This window comes from Pyrus communis, chromosome 10 (genome assembly GCF_041283825.1).
Source record: "Pyrus communis isolate YQ-2024b chromosome 10, ASM4128382v1, whole genome shotgun sequence".
Lineage (NCBI taxonomy): Eukaryota > Viridiplantae > Streptophyta > Magnoliopsida > Rosales > Rosaceae > Pyrus > Pyrus communis.
Window position 1 is genome coordinate 31381503 of NC_142574.1, and position 18229 is coordinate 31399731.

Consider the following 18229-nt stretch of genomic DNA (forward strand, 5'->3'; position numbering starts at 1 on the left):
CACCCTCACGGTTTTGTTTTTGGGAACTCACACGAGAACTTCTCAGTGGGTCACCCATCTTAGGATTGCTCTCGCGCAAACTCACTTAACTTCGGAGTTCCGATGAACTCCGAAGCTAGAGAGCTCCCAAAAGGCCTCGTGCTAAAAGAGATGGGCATGTACATATAAGATATAAAGGATCCACTTCCCTGGACAATATGAGATCTAACATGTGGCCTAGGATTTAGAGTTTAGGAATGCACTTTACGCTACAACAACATATACTAGCTAGCGTGGCAGCTTGCAAAACATCATATATTAATCGTATTGTTAGTGTGAAGAAAGGATGATCAAATTTTACCTAAACATGCGTTTTAAAATGAAAGTAAAATGAAGCTTATCAATGGTAGAACTCATAAAATATAAAAAAATAAAAATAAAAATAAAAAAAACTTAACCCATTTTTTTCCCGATAACTATGAAGCATAGTTGCTGCCGCCGACAATTTCTTTATGAATTGAAGTGTGGAGGAAGTTAGAATTAGTGGTTTCAAAATATACAAACCGTCACCACCATTTGATCAAACTGCTGCAGAAAAAGAGTTGAAAAGTCTCAGATGCGTTCTGTGGGAAAGGTTTCAACTGCCAAGGTTTCCAATGAGATACTGCCAAAATGGTGGCCCATTTTTGAAGATACATCGTCTAATCTCACCCTTTTTATGTTCATATGCCATGTTTGACGTTTTCATAAATCTGCACAAATAAAACTGATTAATAAAAATAAAAATAAAAATATTAAATAAATAATAAGCGGTATATATGTTACACAGTCTGCTACACTTTTGTTGTTTATCTCGTGTCCTTGTAATTCTTACTTCGATCAAAAGTTCATCATAGGTCTATATGCGTAAAGTTGTGCTATCCACACATTTTTTTAATCTCTCACATACCTTTTTCATTTTCTGATCATCGAATCAAATGAATTGCAGAATATCAAATAACAGAAATTAAATAAGGATGTTTAAGAGGTAATTTAAAAATAAAAAAAAAGTATATAAATAGCATGACATAACCCCAATTGAACTAAGTAGCGGTGTAGAACTTTGTCAATTTTAAAGTTGGATCTCCTTTTGTATTTCAGATGATCCTACACGTTCACGCGTCCTCCGTTACCTTTAAAAATTGCATTTTGCAACTCTTTTTACGACTCTGCACAGGAACCAAAAAACTCTAGCCAGTACACGCCGGTTTAGATTATGGTTGAGATGTTTCTTTCAGGGTATCTTTTTACAACTACTCCCAGTGTGGACCTAAATCTGATCAAGTCCAGCTTGTAGCATTTAAAATCTCAGCAACCCCAAAAGCATATCAATTTCATCTTATTATACCAAATTATTGCACTTCAAGTCCTCATTGAATTTTTTTTTTTTTTTAAATTCGAACCATGAACTCTACTAAATGGGTTGCGAAGATGAAAAATATATTGCTCATCTTCCAGCTATTTGTTCTTTTCTCTTGCATTTTTTCCCTTGACACCATCACCCTAAACAAACCCATCAAAGACGGGGACGTTTTAACCTCCAGCAAGAAATTCTTCGCACTAGGGTTCTTCAGCCCCGGCAATTCTTCGAACCGCTATGTCGGAATTTGGTACAACAAAGTTCAGGAGCAAACCATCGTTTGGGTTGCAAATAGAAACAACCCTGTCTCTAATACCTCCGGACTCCTAGCAGTGATTAGTCATGGAGGCCTTGTGATCTATGGGAATGAGAAAAGTACCCCTCTCTGGTCTGCTAATGTCACCGTCTCTTCTCCAAACAATTCCGTGATAGCCAAGCTTTTGGATACGGGAAATCTTGTTGTGGTTGAAAATAATGGTAAGGTGCTTTGGCAAGGTTTTGATTATCCCTCGAATACACTGCTTCCTTTTATGAAAATTGGGCTGGACCGGCGGTCCGGGTTGAACCGGTTCCTCACATCTTGGAAGTCCCAAGATGACCCGGGAATTGGAAACTGCTCGTACCGGATAGAGCCAAGTGAAAGTCCGCAGCTGTTCTTATACAAGGGTCAGGCTCCACTTTGGCGGGGCGGATCTTGGACCGGTGAGAGATGGTCCGGGGTGCCGGAAATGACAAAAAAATTCATCTTCAATGCTACTTTTGTGAACAATGAAGATGAGGTATCCGTCATGTATAGTATTGTTGATGAATCAATCTTCTCAAAAATGGTGATCAAAGAATCAGGAATCGTTGAACGGTCCACGTGGCACGATCAAGTGCATCAATGGGTCAAGTTTTGGTCCGCCCCGGTAGAGCAGTGTGATTTTTACGGAAAGTGTGGTCCAAACAGCAATTGTGACCCATATATTGCGGATGAGTTTGAGTGCAATTGCCTACCTGGATTCGAACCCAAGTTGCAACATGAGTGGTATTTGAGAGATGGTTCGGCCGGGTGCGTGAGGCGAAAAGGATCATCTGTTTGCCAAAACGGGGAAGGGTTCGTGAAGTTTGAACGTGTGAAGGTGCCGTACTCTTCTACGACACATGTGAACATGAGTATGAGTCTGAAAGCATGTCAAGAAGAATGCCTGAGAAATTGTTCTTGCATGGCATACGCAAATGCAGATGAAAGGCAGGGAGGGAATGGGTGTGTGCATTGGCATGGGGACTTGATGGACACAAGGACTTATTCGGATACGGGCCAAGATTTATATTTGCGAGTTGATGCAATTGTTTTAGGTATATTTCCCTTATCAATTTATTGTCTTTCTTTTCTTTTCGTTATCAATAAATCCCCTCGTACCATCGAAGTTTCATAAAAAAAAAAATCTTCATTCTTTTATTTCATTTTGAGGAATTATTTAGATTGGGAGCCGTACATTCTAAAATATCATTTGGCACTCATCTCTTGCCAAATAAGAAAAGTGAATTGTTCCATCAAGAGTGCAAAATGATTTTTTAAAAATACTAATTTTTCTATAAAAAATTCGGAAATTTCTGTAAACACTAAAATTGAGTTCTTATGTTCTTTGGAGCTTTTCATAATGTTTTTGAAATATAAAAAAAAAAAAAAATGCTTGTATCTCTGCAGCTCAATATGCAAAGAAGTCAAATGGTTCTTTTGGCAAGAAGAGGAAGCTGGAAGTTTCGCTAATAAGTGGTCTAGTGTTCCTTCTCTTGCTTTCCCTTGCATGTTGGTTGGTGATGAGGAAGAGAAAAGGTAAACAAATTTCCTTTGACTAGGTTGCCCTCTTATCATCATAATTATTTAAAAAGCCAGTAGGTAAATTAGATATTGTATTAGTTCTAATAATTTAAGAACTCACCATTATCTGTTTATGTACTTTTTTCACAGGTAGGAGAAGTCGGGATAAGTTTCCATTCAGTGTGACCACAACACCATCCTACTGGGAAGATTCTCCTGCTAGAACAGATATTGATGAAAGCAGAATAAATTCAGACTTACCATTCTTTGAACTAAGTACCATAGCTAAAGCCACAAACAATTTCGCTTTCAACAACAAGCTTGGAACAGGCGGTTTCGGCTCCGTTTATAAGGTAAGTAGTTGCCCTCAGATAATGTCTCAAATAGTATATCAGACTTTGGATGGACATTTTGAGACTCATTTTTCAGCTATTTGCACTTCAAACCAATTATTTATAAAAAAAAAAAAAAAAAAATTATGCTCTCGACGTTGGAGTGCATGAAGATATAAAAAGGGTGAAAACAAAATATCAAGAGCTCCATGCCAATAAAGACTAGGAAGGTTGACTCCATAATAAATTCCATTAGGGCCTCTGTTGTAAAATCCATACCTAATCATTAATCGAGAAGTGATGGGAATTGTATTGTTAATTTCTGCTTTTCACAATCATTTTAGATACAATTTTTAAATATTGGGATCTTTCTTTATTATAATCGTGTATCTCCTTCATTTGGAATACACTAGCCAAAACATTTTTATGTATATACATTGAGTTTTACTCTGTCAAAGTATAAATGCAATTTCAATGGGAGGATATATATATAGAGCTAGGAATATGTTGATAACTTTCTTTGAAGAAAAATGCATTATAATTTGAATAATTTGGATTATAATTTCAGGGTGTGCTATATAATGGAAATGAGATAGCAGTGAAAAGACTAGCCAAGAATTCCGGCCAAGGAATTGGAGAGTTTAAGAATGAAGTGCTGCTGATTTCAAAGCTCCAACACAGGAACCTTGTGAGGATTATAGGTTGCTGCGTTCAAGATGATGAGAAGATGTTGATCTACGAATACTTGCCAAACGGAAGTCTTGACTTTTTCATTTTTGGTATGTCTTCTTTTTACTTTTGTATCTTCATGTTATACGAGAGATATTGGGGGAGAGAGAATCGAACTATGCATGATTGAATTCTCTTAACCAAATAAATTACAAGCCCTTTGCTGTTTACCTGTGTTTCTAAAATTGTCGGTTAAAACCTTTAACCAAGCAAGAATACAATCTAATTTACTTTGCTTACTTTTCTAGATGAAGCAAAACGGGCATTTTTGGATTGGACAAGACGCTTTGAGATAATCTGTGGGATTGCTAGAGGAATCTTATACCTTCATCAGGATTCAAGATTAAAAATCATCCATAGAGATCTAAAGGCTAGCAATGTTCTGTTGGATTCTGCTATGAATCCCAAGATTTCTGATTTTGGTATGGCTAGGATATTTGGCGCTGAACAAATTGAAGCAAATACAAATCGTGTGGTTGGGACATAGTAAGTTTCCTTCAAAAACTGAAAGTACAACTATTTTTTACAATTTCATTCATCTGTCACAAGGCCACAAACTTGAGTACAACAATTTTGTTGATTAGTACATAAAGAAGCTGTGATAATTAATCACTATTCTTTGTTGCTTCAGTGGTTATATGTCACCAGAGTATGCAATGGAAGGACTTTTTTCAGTAAAGTCTGATGTGTATAGCTTCGGTGTTTTACTGCTAGAAATTATTAGCGGCAGAAAGAACACCGGTTACTACCACGATAATCCTGACTCAAACTTAGTTGGACATGTAAGCATAACATTAAGATGTTACCAAATTCCCCTCCTTCTGCTTCTATAACTTGATGAACAATTTGTAAATGGTTTTCAGGTTTGGGACTTGTGGAAGGAAAGTAGAGCGTTGGAAATTATTGATTCGTCTCTAGGAGAATCATACCCTGTCAATGAAGTTCTAAGATGCATTCAAATTGCACTCTTGTGCGTGCAAGAACATGCGACAGATCGTCCACTCATGTCAGCAGTGGTTTTCATGTTGGGTAATGATGCAGCACTTCCTTCACCAAGGCAACCTGGATTTTTGTTGAAGAGAACTTATCATGCTAGTGGAGATCCATCAGCCAGTACTGAAGGAGCTTACTCCATAAACGATGTGACTTGTACAGAAGTAGAAGCTCGCTAAGGGGAGAATCAGATGTATAAGCGGTAGACTATACCATTCAACTGAGAGCATGATCAGGTGATGAGTGACATAAATAAAGAGGATATACAAATTATAACTATAAATCTAAGTTCTATATTTACAACACTCATCATCTGTCTTGTTATAAATAAAAACTACAAATGATGTGATTTGTAGTAAGTTGATGCCCTAGGCTCTTCAATTTGAAAAGTCACAACTCATGAAGAGTATTCATCGAAATAAAATAATTAGTTCTCAAAACGATCTAAATTTTTTGACAAAAGAATTGCTAAAAAAAAAAAAAAAATCACATGTTATACTTTCATTGAGAAGCTAAGATATGCAATGTGACGTGCAAGTTTTCCTGGTTCAAAACCTAGCCAGCTAACATTTTAATTGAGCGTCTTTGAGCATCACCACCGCATGATATATCGTTAAATGGATTTACTTTTTGAGATTCGTAAATGCTGTAATTAAATCAAGCACATTTAATGATAATAACGAAGTGGTACCTAAACATGTGGAGAGCAAATCTTCACTCGTCTCTGTCTCTCTCTCTCATGGTCTCTTTTTAACCCCCTAGTGGACTGGGAAGTTAAGCTTTGAACGTAGCATTTAAAACCTCAGCTACCTCCACCATGTCAAATCTCAGGTCATTTAGTTATTTCTCAAATATTGAACTCACAAAAACTCCTCTCAGAAAACACATATGGACTCTAAGAAATGTGTGATTATCCATGTATTGCTTATCTTCCAAATCCTTGCTGAATCAAAGACGGCGAAGTTTTACTCTCCAGCAAGAAGATCTTCGCCCTAGGGTTCTTCAGCCCGGGCAGTTCTCCGAACCGGTATGTTAGAGTCGGGTACAACAAAGTCCCAGAGAAAACCGTTGGGTGGGTTGCGAACAGAGACAACCCTATCGCTGGGACTGGACAAGTCATGGCGGTTAATGGAGAGCATGGAGGCCTTGTTATTTATGATAAGGACCAAAATACCCGTATGCTAACGTTACCATCTCTTCTCCCAATAGTTCCATCACAGCCAAGCTTTCGGATACGGGAAATCTTCTTGTGCTTGAAAACAATGGCAGTAGTAGCGAAAGGTTGCTGTGGCAGGGCTTTGGTTATCCCACAAATACTGTGCTTCCGTTTATGAAACTTGGGTTGAACCGGCGGTCCGGAAAGTTTCGGTTCCTGACACCTTGGAAATCTGAAGATGACCCGGGAATTGGGAGTTGTTCATATCGGATTGACCCAGGCGGTTTTCCTCAAATGTTTTACAAGGGCCAAACTCCGTGGTGGCGAGCTGGAACTTGGACCAGTGAGAGATGTGCCGGTTTGCACCAAATGACAATTGATTTCATCTTCAATGCTAGTTTTGTGAACAACGAAGATGAGTTATCCGATGTGTTTGGCTGAAGGATGAATCAATCTACTCTGCAAGAATGGTGATTGATGAATCAGGAACCACTGAAGGTGATAAAATATGAACCTGCTAGGGTTTCGTGGGTTCTAGGGTTTAACCCATGAGAGAGAAGTGTTGAAGATGGTTTTGTATATTTGCTTGATGAAACAATTACAAGATGAAACATATATATAGGGAAGAAAAAAAACATAAACCTAATTTTGCCTAACTTACCTAACTTGCTTGACTAACCTAACTTGCCTAACTTTGAACAAGAAAATTGACTAGCCTACCATTATTCCAACATGTTTATTTCAAGCATTTTAACACTCCCCCTCAAGTTGGAGTGTGAATGTCGATGACACCCAACTTGCTAATTAAGACCTCAAATTGTGCCGAGCTTAGTGGTTTGGTGAACAAGTCTGCAGGTTGATTCGAGGTCCGTATGTAAGCTGTTTGCACCATTACCATTAAAATACTTTCTCGGCGTAGAGGTGGCTAAGTCTTCTCAAGGTATTTCTATCTCACAACGGAAATACACGCTTGACATTCTTGATGAAGCCGGCTTACTGGGTGCCAAAGGTTTGAATGACGGTTGACATTGTGAGCTAAATGAGGATTTTGTGTTGACGACAAGTAATAGAGCCCATTATATCGCTTGCCCAGGCCAATCGTCCTCCTCGTAGCCATGTCCTGTGGCGTTTGCAAAATGGTGAGGATTACCATCCAAGTTGTTTTTCTTGAGCATGGCCATGATTTGGTTGTACTCTTCAGGAGTGAACTTGGGGCTGTCACCGTTGGTTTCATGACGGTGCTGATCCGTGACTGTGGCGACTTCACTGCCAGTCTTTGTTTGATTAGCCGCAGGTTTCTTCTTGTTTAGGAAGAATCGTCTTTTTGCCATGGTATTTGTGCCCCGGTGGAAAACCATTGAGATAGAAACACCGATCTACGGTATGATATTTTTTATCACAATATGAGCATTTAATAGAGGAGTTACCTCGTTGTGCAGCCTATGGCTTGTCAAATGCATCGCATGCAAACTGTTGTTATGACGAGTGAGAGATACCTCCACTTGTTTCTCTTGTTGTAAAACAAGAGAGTATGCCTTTAGTTTGGTGTAGTAGACTGAGATCGATTGTTGCTCCTGTCTGTGCTCAACAATTTCTCTCTTAATTTGGTAAACACGTGAATCGTTCCCTTGAGAGAAACGATCACGCAAGTCAGCCCACACATCTGCTGCTGAAGTGTAGTAGCAAACGCTGCTTGCAATGTCTTCATGTACAGAATTCAGGATCCATGCGAGAACCATGTCATTGCATCGTTGCCACAATGCAAATTGTTTATCTGTTTCAGCAGGTGGGTCAATGGTTCCATCGACCAAACCTAGCTTGTTCGCTTTGTGCTCAACACATGGCTTCGTGTGTTGTAGTTGTCTCCTTGAAGGGTTTTGGAGACCAAGATGTTCCCAGGTTGATCAGAGGGGTGTAATAAAAACGGGTTCGAGAGATCAGTAGCCATCTCTAGTGGTTTTGTGTTGGTTCCTGAATCACTCATGATGACGATGTTGTTGGTTGTGGTGCGGAAGCATTGAAGATAGGTGGGGTATTCAGAGTCACCAGAAACGGTGCTCTGATACCATGATAAAATATGAACCTGCTAGGGTTTCGTGGGTTCTAGGGTTTAACCCATGAGAGAGAAGTGTTGAAGATGGTTTTGTATATTTGCTTGATGAAACAATTACAAGATGAAACATATATATAGGGAAGAAAAAAAACATAAGCCTAATTTTGCCTAACTTACCTAACTTGCTTGACTAACCTAACTTGCCTAACTTTGAACAAGAAAATTGACTAGCCTACCATTATTCCAACATGTTTATTTCAAGCATTTTAACAGAAGGGTCCATGTGGCACGATCAAGCGCGTCGATGGGACAAGTTTTGGTCCGCCCCGGTTGAGCTGTGTGATTTCTATGGAAAGTGCGGTCCAAACAGCAACTGCGACCCTACCAATGCCCATGAGTTTGAGTGCACGTGCCTACCCGTGTTCGAACCGAAGTTGCAAAATGAATGGAACTTGAGAGATGGGTCGGGAGGGTGTGTAAGGAGAAAAGGAGTGCCCGTTTGCCAAAATGGGCAACGGTTTGTCAAGGTGGCACGTGTGAAGGTGCCGAATGCTTCTACGGCACGTGTGAACATAAGTATGAGCTTGAAAGAGTGTGAAGAAGAGTGTTTGAGGAAATGTTCTTGCATGGCATATTCGAATGCAGATGATAGGTGGGGAGGGAGGGAGTGCGCGACATGGCATGGGGATTTGATGGACACAAGGACTTATTTGGATGCAAACCAAGAACTATATGTGCGAGTTGATGCAGTTGTTCTGGGTATTGTTTCCCCTTATCAGTTTACCTTCTTTCTTTTGTTTCTGCCAAATATGTGAGGAATTGAAAATTGATTAAGATTAGTTCAATTATTTAAATTACACATAGATGGAACCCGATAGAAATTTCTTTATTTAAAAAAGAAACTGAAGGAATACTAAACCTACAATAATAAGCCTTTTATAACCCTTGCGGTTTAGTGGCCTTTTGTAACCCTTGCGCCTGAGGGATGTGTGCATGTGTGAAGACCCTTTCTTTGTTTTAAAGCGTTGTATTTATATGCCTCTCCATGTCTTGATTGAAACATGATTTGTATTGATTTTGGATTTGATTAATTGACGAAAGAACCAAAACTTAATTTGAACTTGATTAATTGACTCAAGAACCAAGACTTGATTTGAAATTATTTAATTAACGAAAGAACAAAGACTTAATTTGAATAAGTAATGCCAAATAGGCTTGTGGTTCAGTTGCTCACGAGTCAAGAGCATTCACCCTAAGTCTCGTGTTCAAATTTGGCCCCCTCCCCCTAGTTTACACAAATTACTGTAGATTTTCCAGACTCCATAGAATCACTCTACATAATTAGCCCTTACTTATCTTGTGTGTATAGAATCACCCTACATAATTGCATTAGAATATAGAAGAAAACATTCAACGATCACCCCCAAGGTCTAAAAAATAAAGCACGGATTGCGTCTCATTCTATACAAAATAATAAATTTGTGTTTTTTAGGTGATAAAACCAAATTATTAATCGCATTTAGACCAGAGCGTTCACATTTCATGATGCATGTGTTTTTTCAAACAAATATGGATGGAGAATTTAAGGTCTACCTAATCACGTTTACCTGGATTTATTAAGAATTTGTTTCAAAAAATTCATTAAAAATTTTAATCATTTAAAAATACTTTCCAAACAAATTCTTACAGCATTTTGTCTGTGACTAATTTAAGAGATGAAAAAGATATATTTAATTATGGTGGCCTAAAATCCTTTCCAAACGTAATTAGAGGATTTGTCAACGTTAATGTGAGATTTGTTCCTTCAATTATGGTGTGAAAGTGGCGTGGATAATCGGTCACGTGACATAGGAGGAAGGAAACACGTGTGTTCCAAGTGGCAATTGTTTTTGGCCGGCAATGTTGACTCTGAGAGGGGCATTTAAGTAATTCAAATCAAAGTAAAGGTAGTTGTTGATTCCATTCTTCAACTGTTGGGTAACAGGTGAGGTTTTCCCGTGATTGTGATTATAAAGAAGAGAACCGTTAAAATAATGAAGGAAAAAAGGGACATAGAGTGCTTTTGGCAAGTAACCGACACCACATCATCTTTAAAAACAAAAAGATTGACATTAAATAGATGACGTTTTTACGGTAATGGTAAAAAGAAATAATGTTTATGCATGATTTGATTATTCATTGTTTTTCTTTCTTAACAATTAATAATTTAATCAATTAACAATATCGTTTGTCAAAAGAAAAATAAAAAATTGTCAATGCATTGTGGACATGTGATCTCAAAATCATGTCAATTTTCAATTCAAGGAAATAAAAACTTACATAAAATGACAATGAAACTAGTTACGGTAAAACTCACATGATAGTGCACGATTAGTTTGGCATGTTGATTAACAGTGGAAATCCTTATGCGGTTCAAGAGTTGGCCAATGAGGTAAATCTCGTTCTATCCTACGGGACGGAACAGAGTAGGATAAGGCGTTCCGTCCCACGTTTGGTGCGCCTAAAACGGGTGGAACGAGCTGTTCCACGGGATGAGCTTTGGGTGAATTTTCGTTCCACCTCACCCCCTGGAACGACTCGTTCCACATCCAATGAACACAAAATTATAACCTCTCTGTCTCCTTCTTCTTCCTCCTTGTTTCCATCCGAGAGCATCTTTAGTCCCGCTCTGTTCCATTCCGTCATGTCCCGTCCCATCCCGCCTGCATACCAAACGATACCTAAGGTATCGTTTGGTATGCAGATGCATCCATCATAACAAAATATTTTAAGCCAATCACGTATTTTAACGTTTTAACTTCTTTATGTGACTGTTTAAGGAGATAAATTTACTTACAACATGGATATAGTTGTCCAATAACCTTAACTAATTATCCATCGTTATGCATTTCAAAATTTACTTACACGTTATTATTTGTTATAACGCATTTATTAACGTTAAGTAATTGACTTCAGATATGGTCATTATAGGATTGGTATACCTGACTTTCGTCTCTAGACACCCGTCAATTTTAGTTAAAGGTAAGAAGACTCTTATACCCATATATAAAATTACTACAAATGGCTTAATGATTTCATAAGAAAAACAATTATTTTCAATTGGATGGAAGTTGTCGAAGCAAAGAAAAAACGCCTTTGAAGACAGAAATGAGGGAGGGCTTAAGGGTAGTTTCGTTAATTACAATTGTTTTCCTTTTTTGGCCTGAAAAAAATGGGTATTAATGTGTTTATTTAGATTTGTGAGTGTAGGTAGGATTTGGTAGTGAAAGTCTCTGTTTGTCTCCCTCCTCTGGCTCGAATTCTGGAAGCCTCAAAGACACTTCCATCCCGTAGCACCCGAAAACCTCGTAAACCCTTTTCTTCCATTTCATTTCTTTGCTGATTGACGCGAGCGAGTTGATAAATGGCGACTCAGTTCCCGGTCGATTTCAAGTGCCCGATTTCGCTCGAAATTATGTCCGACCCGGTTATACTCTCTTCGGGTCACACCTTTGATCGGGCCTCCATCCAACGCTGGCTCGACGCCGGCCACCGCACCTGCCCAATTTCCAAACTGCCGCTCCCCGACCACCCTTCCCTAATCCCCAACCACGCCCTCCGCAGCCTGATTTCCACTTATACCCTTCTCTCCCCTGCCAAATTACAACACCAGTACCACCCCCACCACCACCAATACCATCACCACCGCCAGCAGCGCCACTCCCAGCCCCAAACCCCAGTCTCGACGCTTACCTCCCCAGCTTCCACCCTCGAGTCCAAGCTCGACTCGCTCGACCAGCTCACTGGCCTCTCCAAGCGCGACGCCGCCTTCCGCGCCAAGCTCACCGAGTCCGGCGCCGTTTCCGCCGTCCTCAAGTGCGTTGACTCGGAGGAGCCCCGCCTCCAGGAAAAGGCTCTGACTTTGCTGCTCAATGTTAGCTTGGACGACGATAACAAAGTGGGTCTTGTCGCCGAGGGAGCAATCGCTCGAATCGTGGAGGTGCTCCAAGGTGGGTCCCCCAACAGCCGCGCCGTGGCGGCGACGATGTTGACTAGCTTGGCGGTGGTGGAGGTCAACAAGGCCACAATCGGGGCATACCCGTATGCAATTCGGGCTCTGGTTTCGCTTCTCAGGGACGGCAAGAGTCGAGAGCAGAAAGAGGCGGCAACGGCGCTTTACACCATCTGTTTGTTCCCAGATAATCGGCGGCGGGCGGTGGAATGTGGGGCGGTGTCTTTTTTGATCCGAATTGCTGAATCGGGCCTCGAACGGGCGGTTGAAGTTCTCGGTCTTTTGGCGAAGTGCAAGGAAGGTAGAGAAGAGATGGAGAGGTTTAATGGATGTGTGGGGATTTTAGTGAGGGTTTTAGAGAATGGGAGCTCCAGGGGAGTTCAGTATGCCCTGCTTACATTGAATTCGCTTTGTTCTTACAGCGAAAGAATGCGTGTGGATGCGAAAAATGAAGGGGCTTTGGCAATTTGTGTAAGTTTGGTTGAAGATGACAATGAAAGGATTAGAAAAAATGCTTCTAATTTTGTTCAGGTTCTCAGTGGGAACCATTCCATGAGCTGAACTGCGAATGGAAGCCGAAGAAATTATCGATTTTGCGGGTTAGAATGGTTGGCATCAGTGGAGGTGAGTTGCGTTTTTGGTTTATTGTTTCTCCTTCTGTTGGGATAGTTTTATGTACAAAAGAAAAGGGATTAGATTTTTGTTGGGATATGGTTGTTTGTTTCTTGTACATTCGAAATAAAAAATAGTACACAGATGAGCTGGATTTCTGTTGTTTAAGTATGTATTATGAAAGTTTCAAATTGGTTATCTGAATTGTAAGTTGCCTCAGCTTATAGAATTTTTTTGGTTTCCTGGAAATGAATTCCTCTGTCCTATCTTTAGATACTTCCGTGCCATCTCATAGTTTCCGAATACTGTCTACTTATGTATCTTTTGTGCTATTAACTAATAACTCGAGAGTCCGTTTATAGTATGAAATTGTATCCACATGAATTAGATCCAACGGTGATTTGTATTAATTCGATTTATGTTAGGATTGTAGAAAGGTGAGGAAAGTTCGGTCAATGACATCTTTTTAGTAGTGATGAGATCAAGAAGGATACAAAAGGAAAGTATTTTACAAGTTTTCCTATGCAACCTTCATGGTTGTATATTGATGGTAATTGTGATGATAAGAAACTTTTATGTTTCTCATATGTGTTTATGTAAGAACGCTCTCATATGTCCGATCACAGGCCCTTCTGATTGTTCTCGTGCCTTTAATCTTGAGAGCAATAAATGGCCGAGAAGTTATTTCTCTTAGGATGCTTCTTTACCTAAGCTCAGTTTCAGTAGCTTCTTAGTTCTTACTCATGCATAAATGAAGAAACTCAGGACTTGGGTCTTTGTATGCTTTACGTCTCACATGATTCTTGATTTCTTATGGGTGTTTATTTGTTAGACGAATTTTTTAATATCGTCAGTTTTTCATTTTGGAGTACTAATCTTATATTGGTAGTCTGTGTCCCAAGGCAGCTCAGTTATGTATCATAAACCGCTGCTTTCATATTCATTCTGAAGACTACCACCAGTTGACTTTAATTCTGGTGTGTATATGATGTAATTAAACGCTGGTTCTAGATCTTGTTGTTCTTGAGAAACAGTTTTAGAAGGCATATACGTGAAAGTTATCTATGTATTGTGTTGTCTCTTTGTAACTTACCTCTTTCTTTTCAACTTTGTTTCTGAAAAATATAAAGATTTGATGCATAATTTGAGAGATTTGCTCTGCTGTAGGCTTAAGCCATAATATGTCTGCCTAACTCATGGAGATGGGGAGGCCCTTTCGTATTTTGTATGGGGAATACGTACTTGGAATGTAGAAGTACGTGGGTGCGTATTGTAAAAGAGCTACCCCATTTTGAATACTAGGAACTCCAGTTATTGTGCCAAACTTGTTGGGTTCTTTGTTATCGTTTATGGTTGAGGCATAGGCAATGATCTTTTCTTATAGCTGTTACTGTGGTGGGTTAGCTCAAGTAATTCACATCCTGTACCACTTGCTGATATGTGTTTTGATTAATTTTGACGGTTCTGCTCGACTTATGTGTTGCGTTGCAATATTGTAGATTGGTGATTCAGCATGTTTGAGCCTGCATATCTTTCCTCTGAAGTTAACTTAGTTAATAGACGTCGTTACTTGAATTGTGTTCAGCCTTTTAGGGTACGCAACAATGAAGGCTTCTTGTGTATCCGTCTTGAGCATGAATTCAGTCATGCTGAAATGGAGAGCAAGTATTGAAAATTTTACGTGACCACCTTTTAAGGGTATTTTTGTCAAGCCAACCTCTCTAAATAACGACAGATTTTTCATAAAATGACGAAAATGATTTACGGTGGACAACATTAAAGACTACTTGGATCGAATTTCATTGTCAAAATTAAAGTAAAGAGTTATGTCGATCTCATAAACCGTTTTGGCTAAAGAACTATATTTTCGTATTTGTTTTTTCGATAATAAAAATTCTTTCTGGTATTTGAATCAACACATATAAGAATACGATATCGTTAAATTATTGAACTCATGGACAGCCGCCTTTGTTTACTACTCAAAAACATTATAAATATATGTGTGTGTGTGTGTGTATTTGATGGGAGCAGCCTGCAGCCGGTGCTTTTCTTTAAAAAAATTAAGAGAGTCGCTGTAGCCGGCCTTCCACTTATTTTGTATGTACTGTGGGATCTCTCTCCCTCCTGGATATTATATGATGAAAGGGGCCATGTCATTTGGTGTGGAGTTGAAATTATTAGAAAAATGCGTGAACTGGATTAAATCGATGAGGGCATGGAAGGAATCATCGATGATTGGGGAACCAAGAAGAGAAGCACGCTTAAAGACAAGAGCCATTGATTCATTCTCCAGAGAGAGAGAGGGAGAGCAAATTTTACCGCAAAGACACTCCCTCCCTCATCATTTAACCTTTGCCACATTTTCATGCCAAAATCATTTCGTTTAAAAAAAAAGATTATAGTTAACTAATTAAGATTAAGCATCCTCCATTCTAATAATTCTATCATGTAGATAATTCGGGACCACTTATCTCCCCTCCTAATCTTGATTTGACCTTAAAGCTTGAGGTAACTAATTTCTTGAGACATAAGACAAGATGGAGGAAGATTTCCTGTCAAAACTTGCCTTTAGGGCATTCAAACTCAAGTGATCGCACCACCATCATCATATGTGATTTGACCTGCATATTAATTTGAACTGCAACAAGCATCCACACCTCCTACCTTCTCATTAACTGTTGTATAGTAAACCCTCGTGAAAGGGAGAAACTTGCAAAAGTCTTATGTTCATCAAGTCAACAAGGGGATTGGGTGGATTGTTCGATAAACTTATAAAAGAACGTTAGGCCATCTCCAACCGAGAGCTGCCCAGAGGGCTCGTTTTAACCCTCTGGCCCTCCAAGATTCTCCAAGATATTAATATTTTAATGAACAGTACAGGGCCATATTCGTCTCCAACTGAGGGCCAGACGGCCAGAGGGCTCGTTTTAGCCCTGCCACAAAAAATCGTCTCCAACCAAGGACCAAATGGCCATAGGGCCAAACATAATTTATTATTTAAAAACTACAACTTAAATTCAAATCCAACGGCTAAGTGATGTCAGCATGACGTCAGCTAGCCGTTGGATTTGGAATTTTCTTTTGCTATAAATAGGGTGGATATTGGGCTATAATTCACACAACTTTGAATTCAATCTATTTCAATTCAAGTTTGCAATGAATTCCAACTTTGGATCCTCTTTAGATTCCAACTGGGGGTCCTCATCCAATTCCAAATTGGAAGCAAAATGGGCGCAAATGAGACGAGAAGATGAGGAGTCTGATGAAGAAGTTCAAGTAAGGCGCAACAAACAAAACATAGCATCAGTCATGGCTGCGGCCATGGTGTGTCAGCCAACTGAGGAACAACCTCAATGGGGTGGCTCTATTGCTGGTCACTCTTACAAACCACGAAACAGAGCGATGTCACATGCCAATTTGATGAACAACTACTTTAACCCCAACGGTGTACACAGAAAAGGATTTCAGATGTCACTTCCGGATGAGGTGTCATGTCTTCTAGCGTTTACTTCGTGATGTCTAGCAAGTCAATCCATACTTTCGACAGAAGTGGGACAGAGCAGGCCGCCCTGGTTTCTCACCTCATCAGAAGGTTACTGTTGCACTTCGAATGATGGCCTATGGCTCCCCAGCTGATTCAATGGATGAAACCCATGGTATGTCTGAGTCTACATGCCTTAATACTCTTCAACAATTCTGTTACACAATTGTTCAGGTTCACAAAGACGAGTACCTCCGCGAGCCTAATCAAGAAGATCTGAATCGGCTTATTTGCAAAACTGAAGACTGTGGGTTTCCGGGCATGATAGAGTCATTAGACTACATGCATTGGGATTGGAAGAACCGTCCCACCGGATGGCAATAAGGCTTTAGCGGAAGGTCGAAAAAGCCAACTGTTGTGTTAGGGGCGGTTGCCTCATATGACACATGGATTTGGCATCCTTTCTTTGGAGTCCCTGGATCCCAAAATGACATTACAGTTCTTGGCCATTCACCCCTCTTTAATAACTTGACGGAAGGTAAAGCACCTCAACTTCACTACTACATCAACAATCGTCAATACAATATGGGGTATTACTTGGTATATGACATCTACTCAAAATGGGTGACACTTGTCCAAGCAATTCCTAACTCTAGGAATGACGCAGAAAAGTTGTTTACCTTACACCAAGAGGCATACCGGAAAGATATTGAGAGAGCTTTCGGTATTCTACAAGCACGGTGGAAGATTATTAGCGAACCAGCAAAAGGGTGGAGTCGAGAAAATTTGGACTCCATCATGATGTCTTGCATCATATTACACAATATGATAATGGAGGATGAGCGAGATGGGTATATTGATGGAGAGTCCGATGACGACCAAGAAGATCCAAATAGGTCAAGAAGGGCTCGTGCAAAAATATATGATGGGCCTAATTTGCCTTTCAATCCAAGAACTGGTAGTATCTCTATAAATGAGTACATGAGGTGCTATAGAATGATACGTTCTCGTGCCACAAACAAGTACCTACAACATGATCTTGTTGCACATCTTTGGGCCAAAAGAAGCATGGAGTAGGCGTTTAAGTTTTATGTTCTTAAATGTTTTTTAAAATGTTGTTTAAGTTTCATGTTGTTAAATGTTTTTTTTTATGTTGTATAATTTGTATGTTGGTTAATGTTATTTAATGTTATTTCATATTGTTTAATGTTACTTAATTTAATTTAATGTTGTATAATGGCTTAGGAAGTTATAGGAAAAAAATATAATTTAAAAAAAATATGAAACAAATTTTGTGAAATAGAAGTTATAGGATAAAAATAGAATTTAAAATAAATTAAAGCAACTATGTGAAATAAAAGTTATAGGAAAAAATGGAAATTAAAAAAAAAATGAAACAAATTTTGTAAAATAAAAGTTATAGGAAAAAATGGAAATTAAAAAAAAATGAAACAAATTTTGTAAAATAAAAGTTATAGGAAAAAATAGAATTTAAAAAAAAATATTAAAAATAGAAGTTGTAGGAAAAATTTTGTAAATAAAAAATAATAATAAAACTATAAAAAAAAAAAATTCAAATGCAACGGCTAGTTGACGTCAGCTAGCCGTTGCATTTGAATTTTTTTCTTAAGCATTCTTGTCGGTTATAACTGACAGGAAAACTGAATTTTCTGGCTAGCCATCCAGCCCTTTAGCCCTCT

General features: G+C 39.0%; 2 protein-coding genes and 1 pseudogene across 4 annotated transcripts; all 3 read left to right on the top strand.

Annotated features, from left to right (window-relative positions):
- Nucleotides 1-1193: 1193 nt before the first annotated feature.
- On the top strand, nt 1194-5676 carry LOC137729642 (G-type lectin S-receptor-like serine/threonine-protein kinase At1g11410). Of its 2 annotated transcripts, XM_068468636.2 has the most exons (7): nt 1194-2716; nt 3069-3197; nt 3333-3535; nt 4083-4293; nt 4492-4729; nt 4875-5025; nt 5107-5676. In XM_068468636.2, the coding sequence occupies exons 1-7, from the start codon at nt 1423-1425 to the stop codon at nt 5413-5415; spliced, it is 2535 nt and encodes an 844-aa protein (XP_068324737.2). In that variant the 5' UTR covers nt 1194-1422; the 3' UTR covers nt 5416-5676. The 2 variants fall into 2 exon arrangements, with proteins under 2 accessions (XP_068324737.2, XP_088533868.1); XM_088677742.1 differs by lacking the exon at nt 4875-5025 and having other exon boundaries at nt 1320-2716.
- A 507-nt stretch (nt 5677-6183) lies between these two features.
- Nucleotides 6184-9387, top strand: LOC148693896 (G-type lectin S-receptor-like serine/threonine-protein kinase At1g11410 pseudogene; annotated as a pseudogene). The gene is made up of 2 exons (XR_015952462.1): nt 6184-6890; nt 8722-9387. The product of XR_015952462.1 is annotated as a G-type lectin S-receptor-like serine/threonine-protein kinase At1g11410 pseudogene (transcript).
- A 2168-nt stretch (nt 9388-11555) lies between these two features.
- On the top strand, nt 11556-13297 carry LOC137729742 (U-box domain-containing protein 8-like). The gene has a single exon (XM_068468761.2). The coding sequence runs from the start codon at nt 11849-11851 to the stop codon at nt 12995-12997; it is 1149 nt and encodes a 382-aa protein (XP_068324862.2). The 5' UTR covers nt 11556-11848; the 3' UTR covers nt 12998-13297.
- Nucleotides 13298-18229: the final 4932 nt, after the last annotated feature.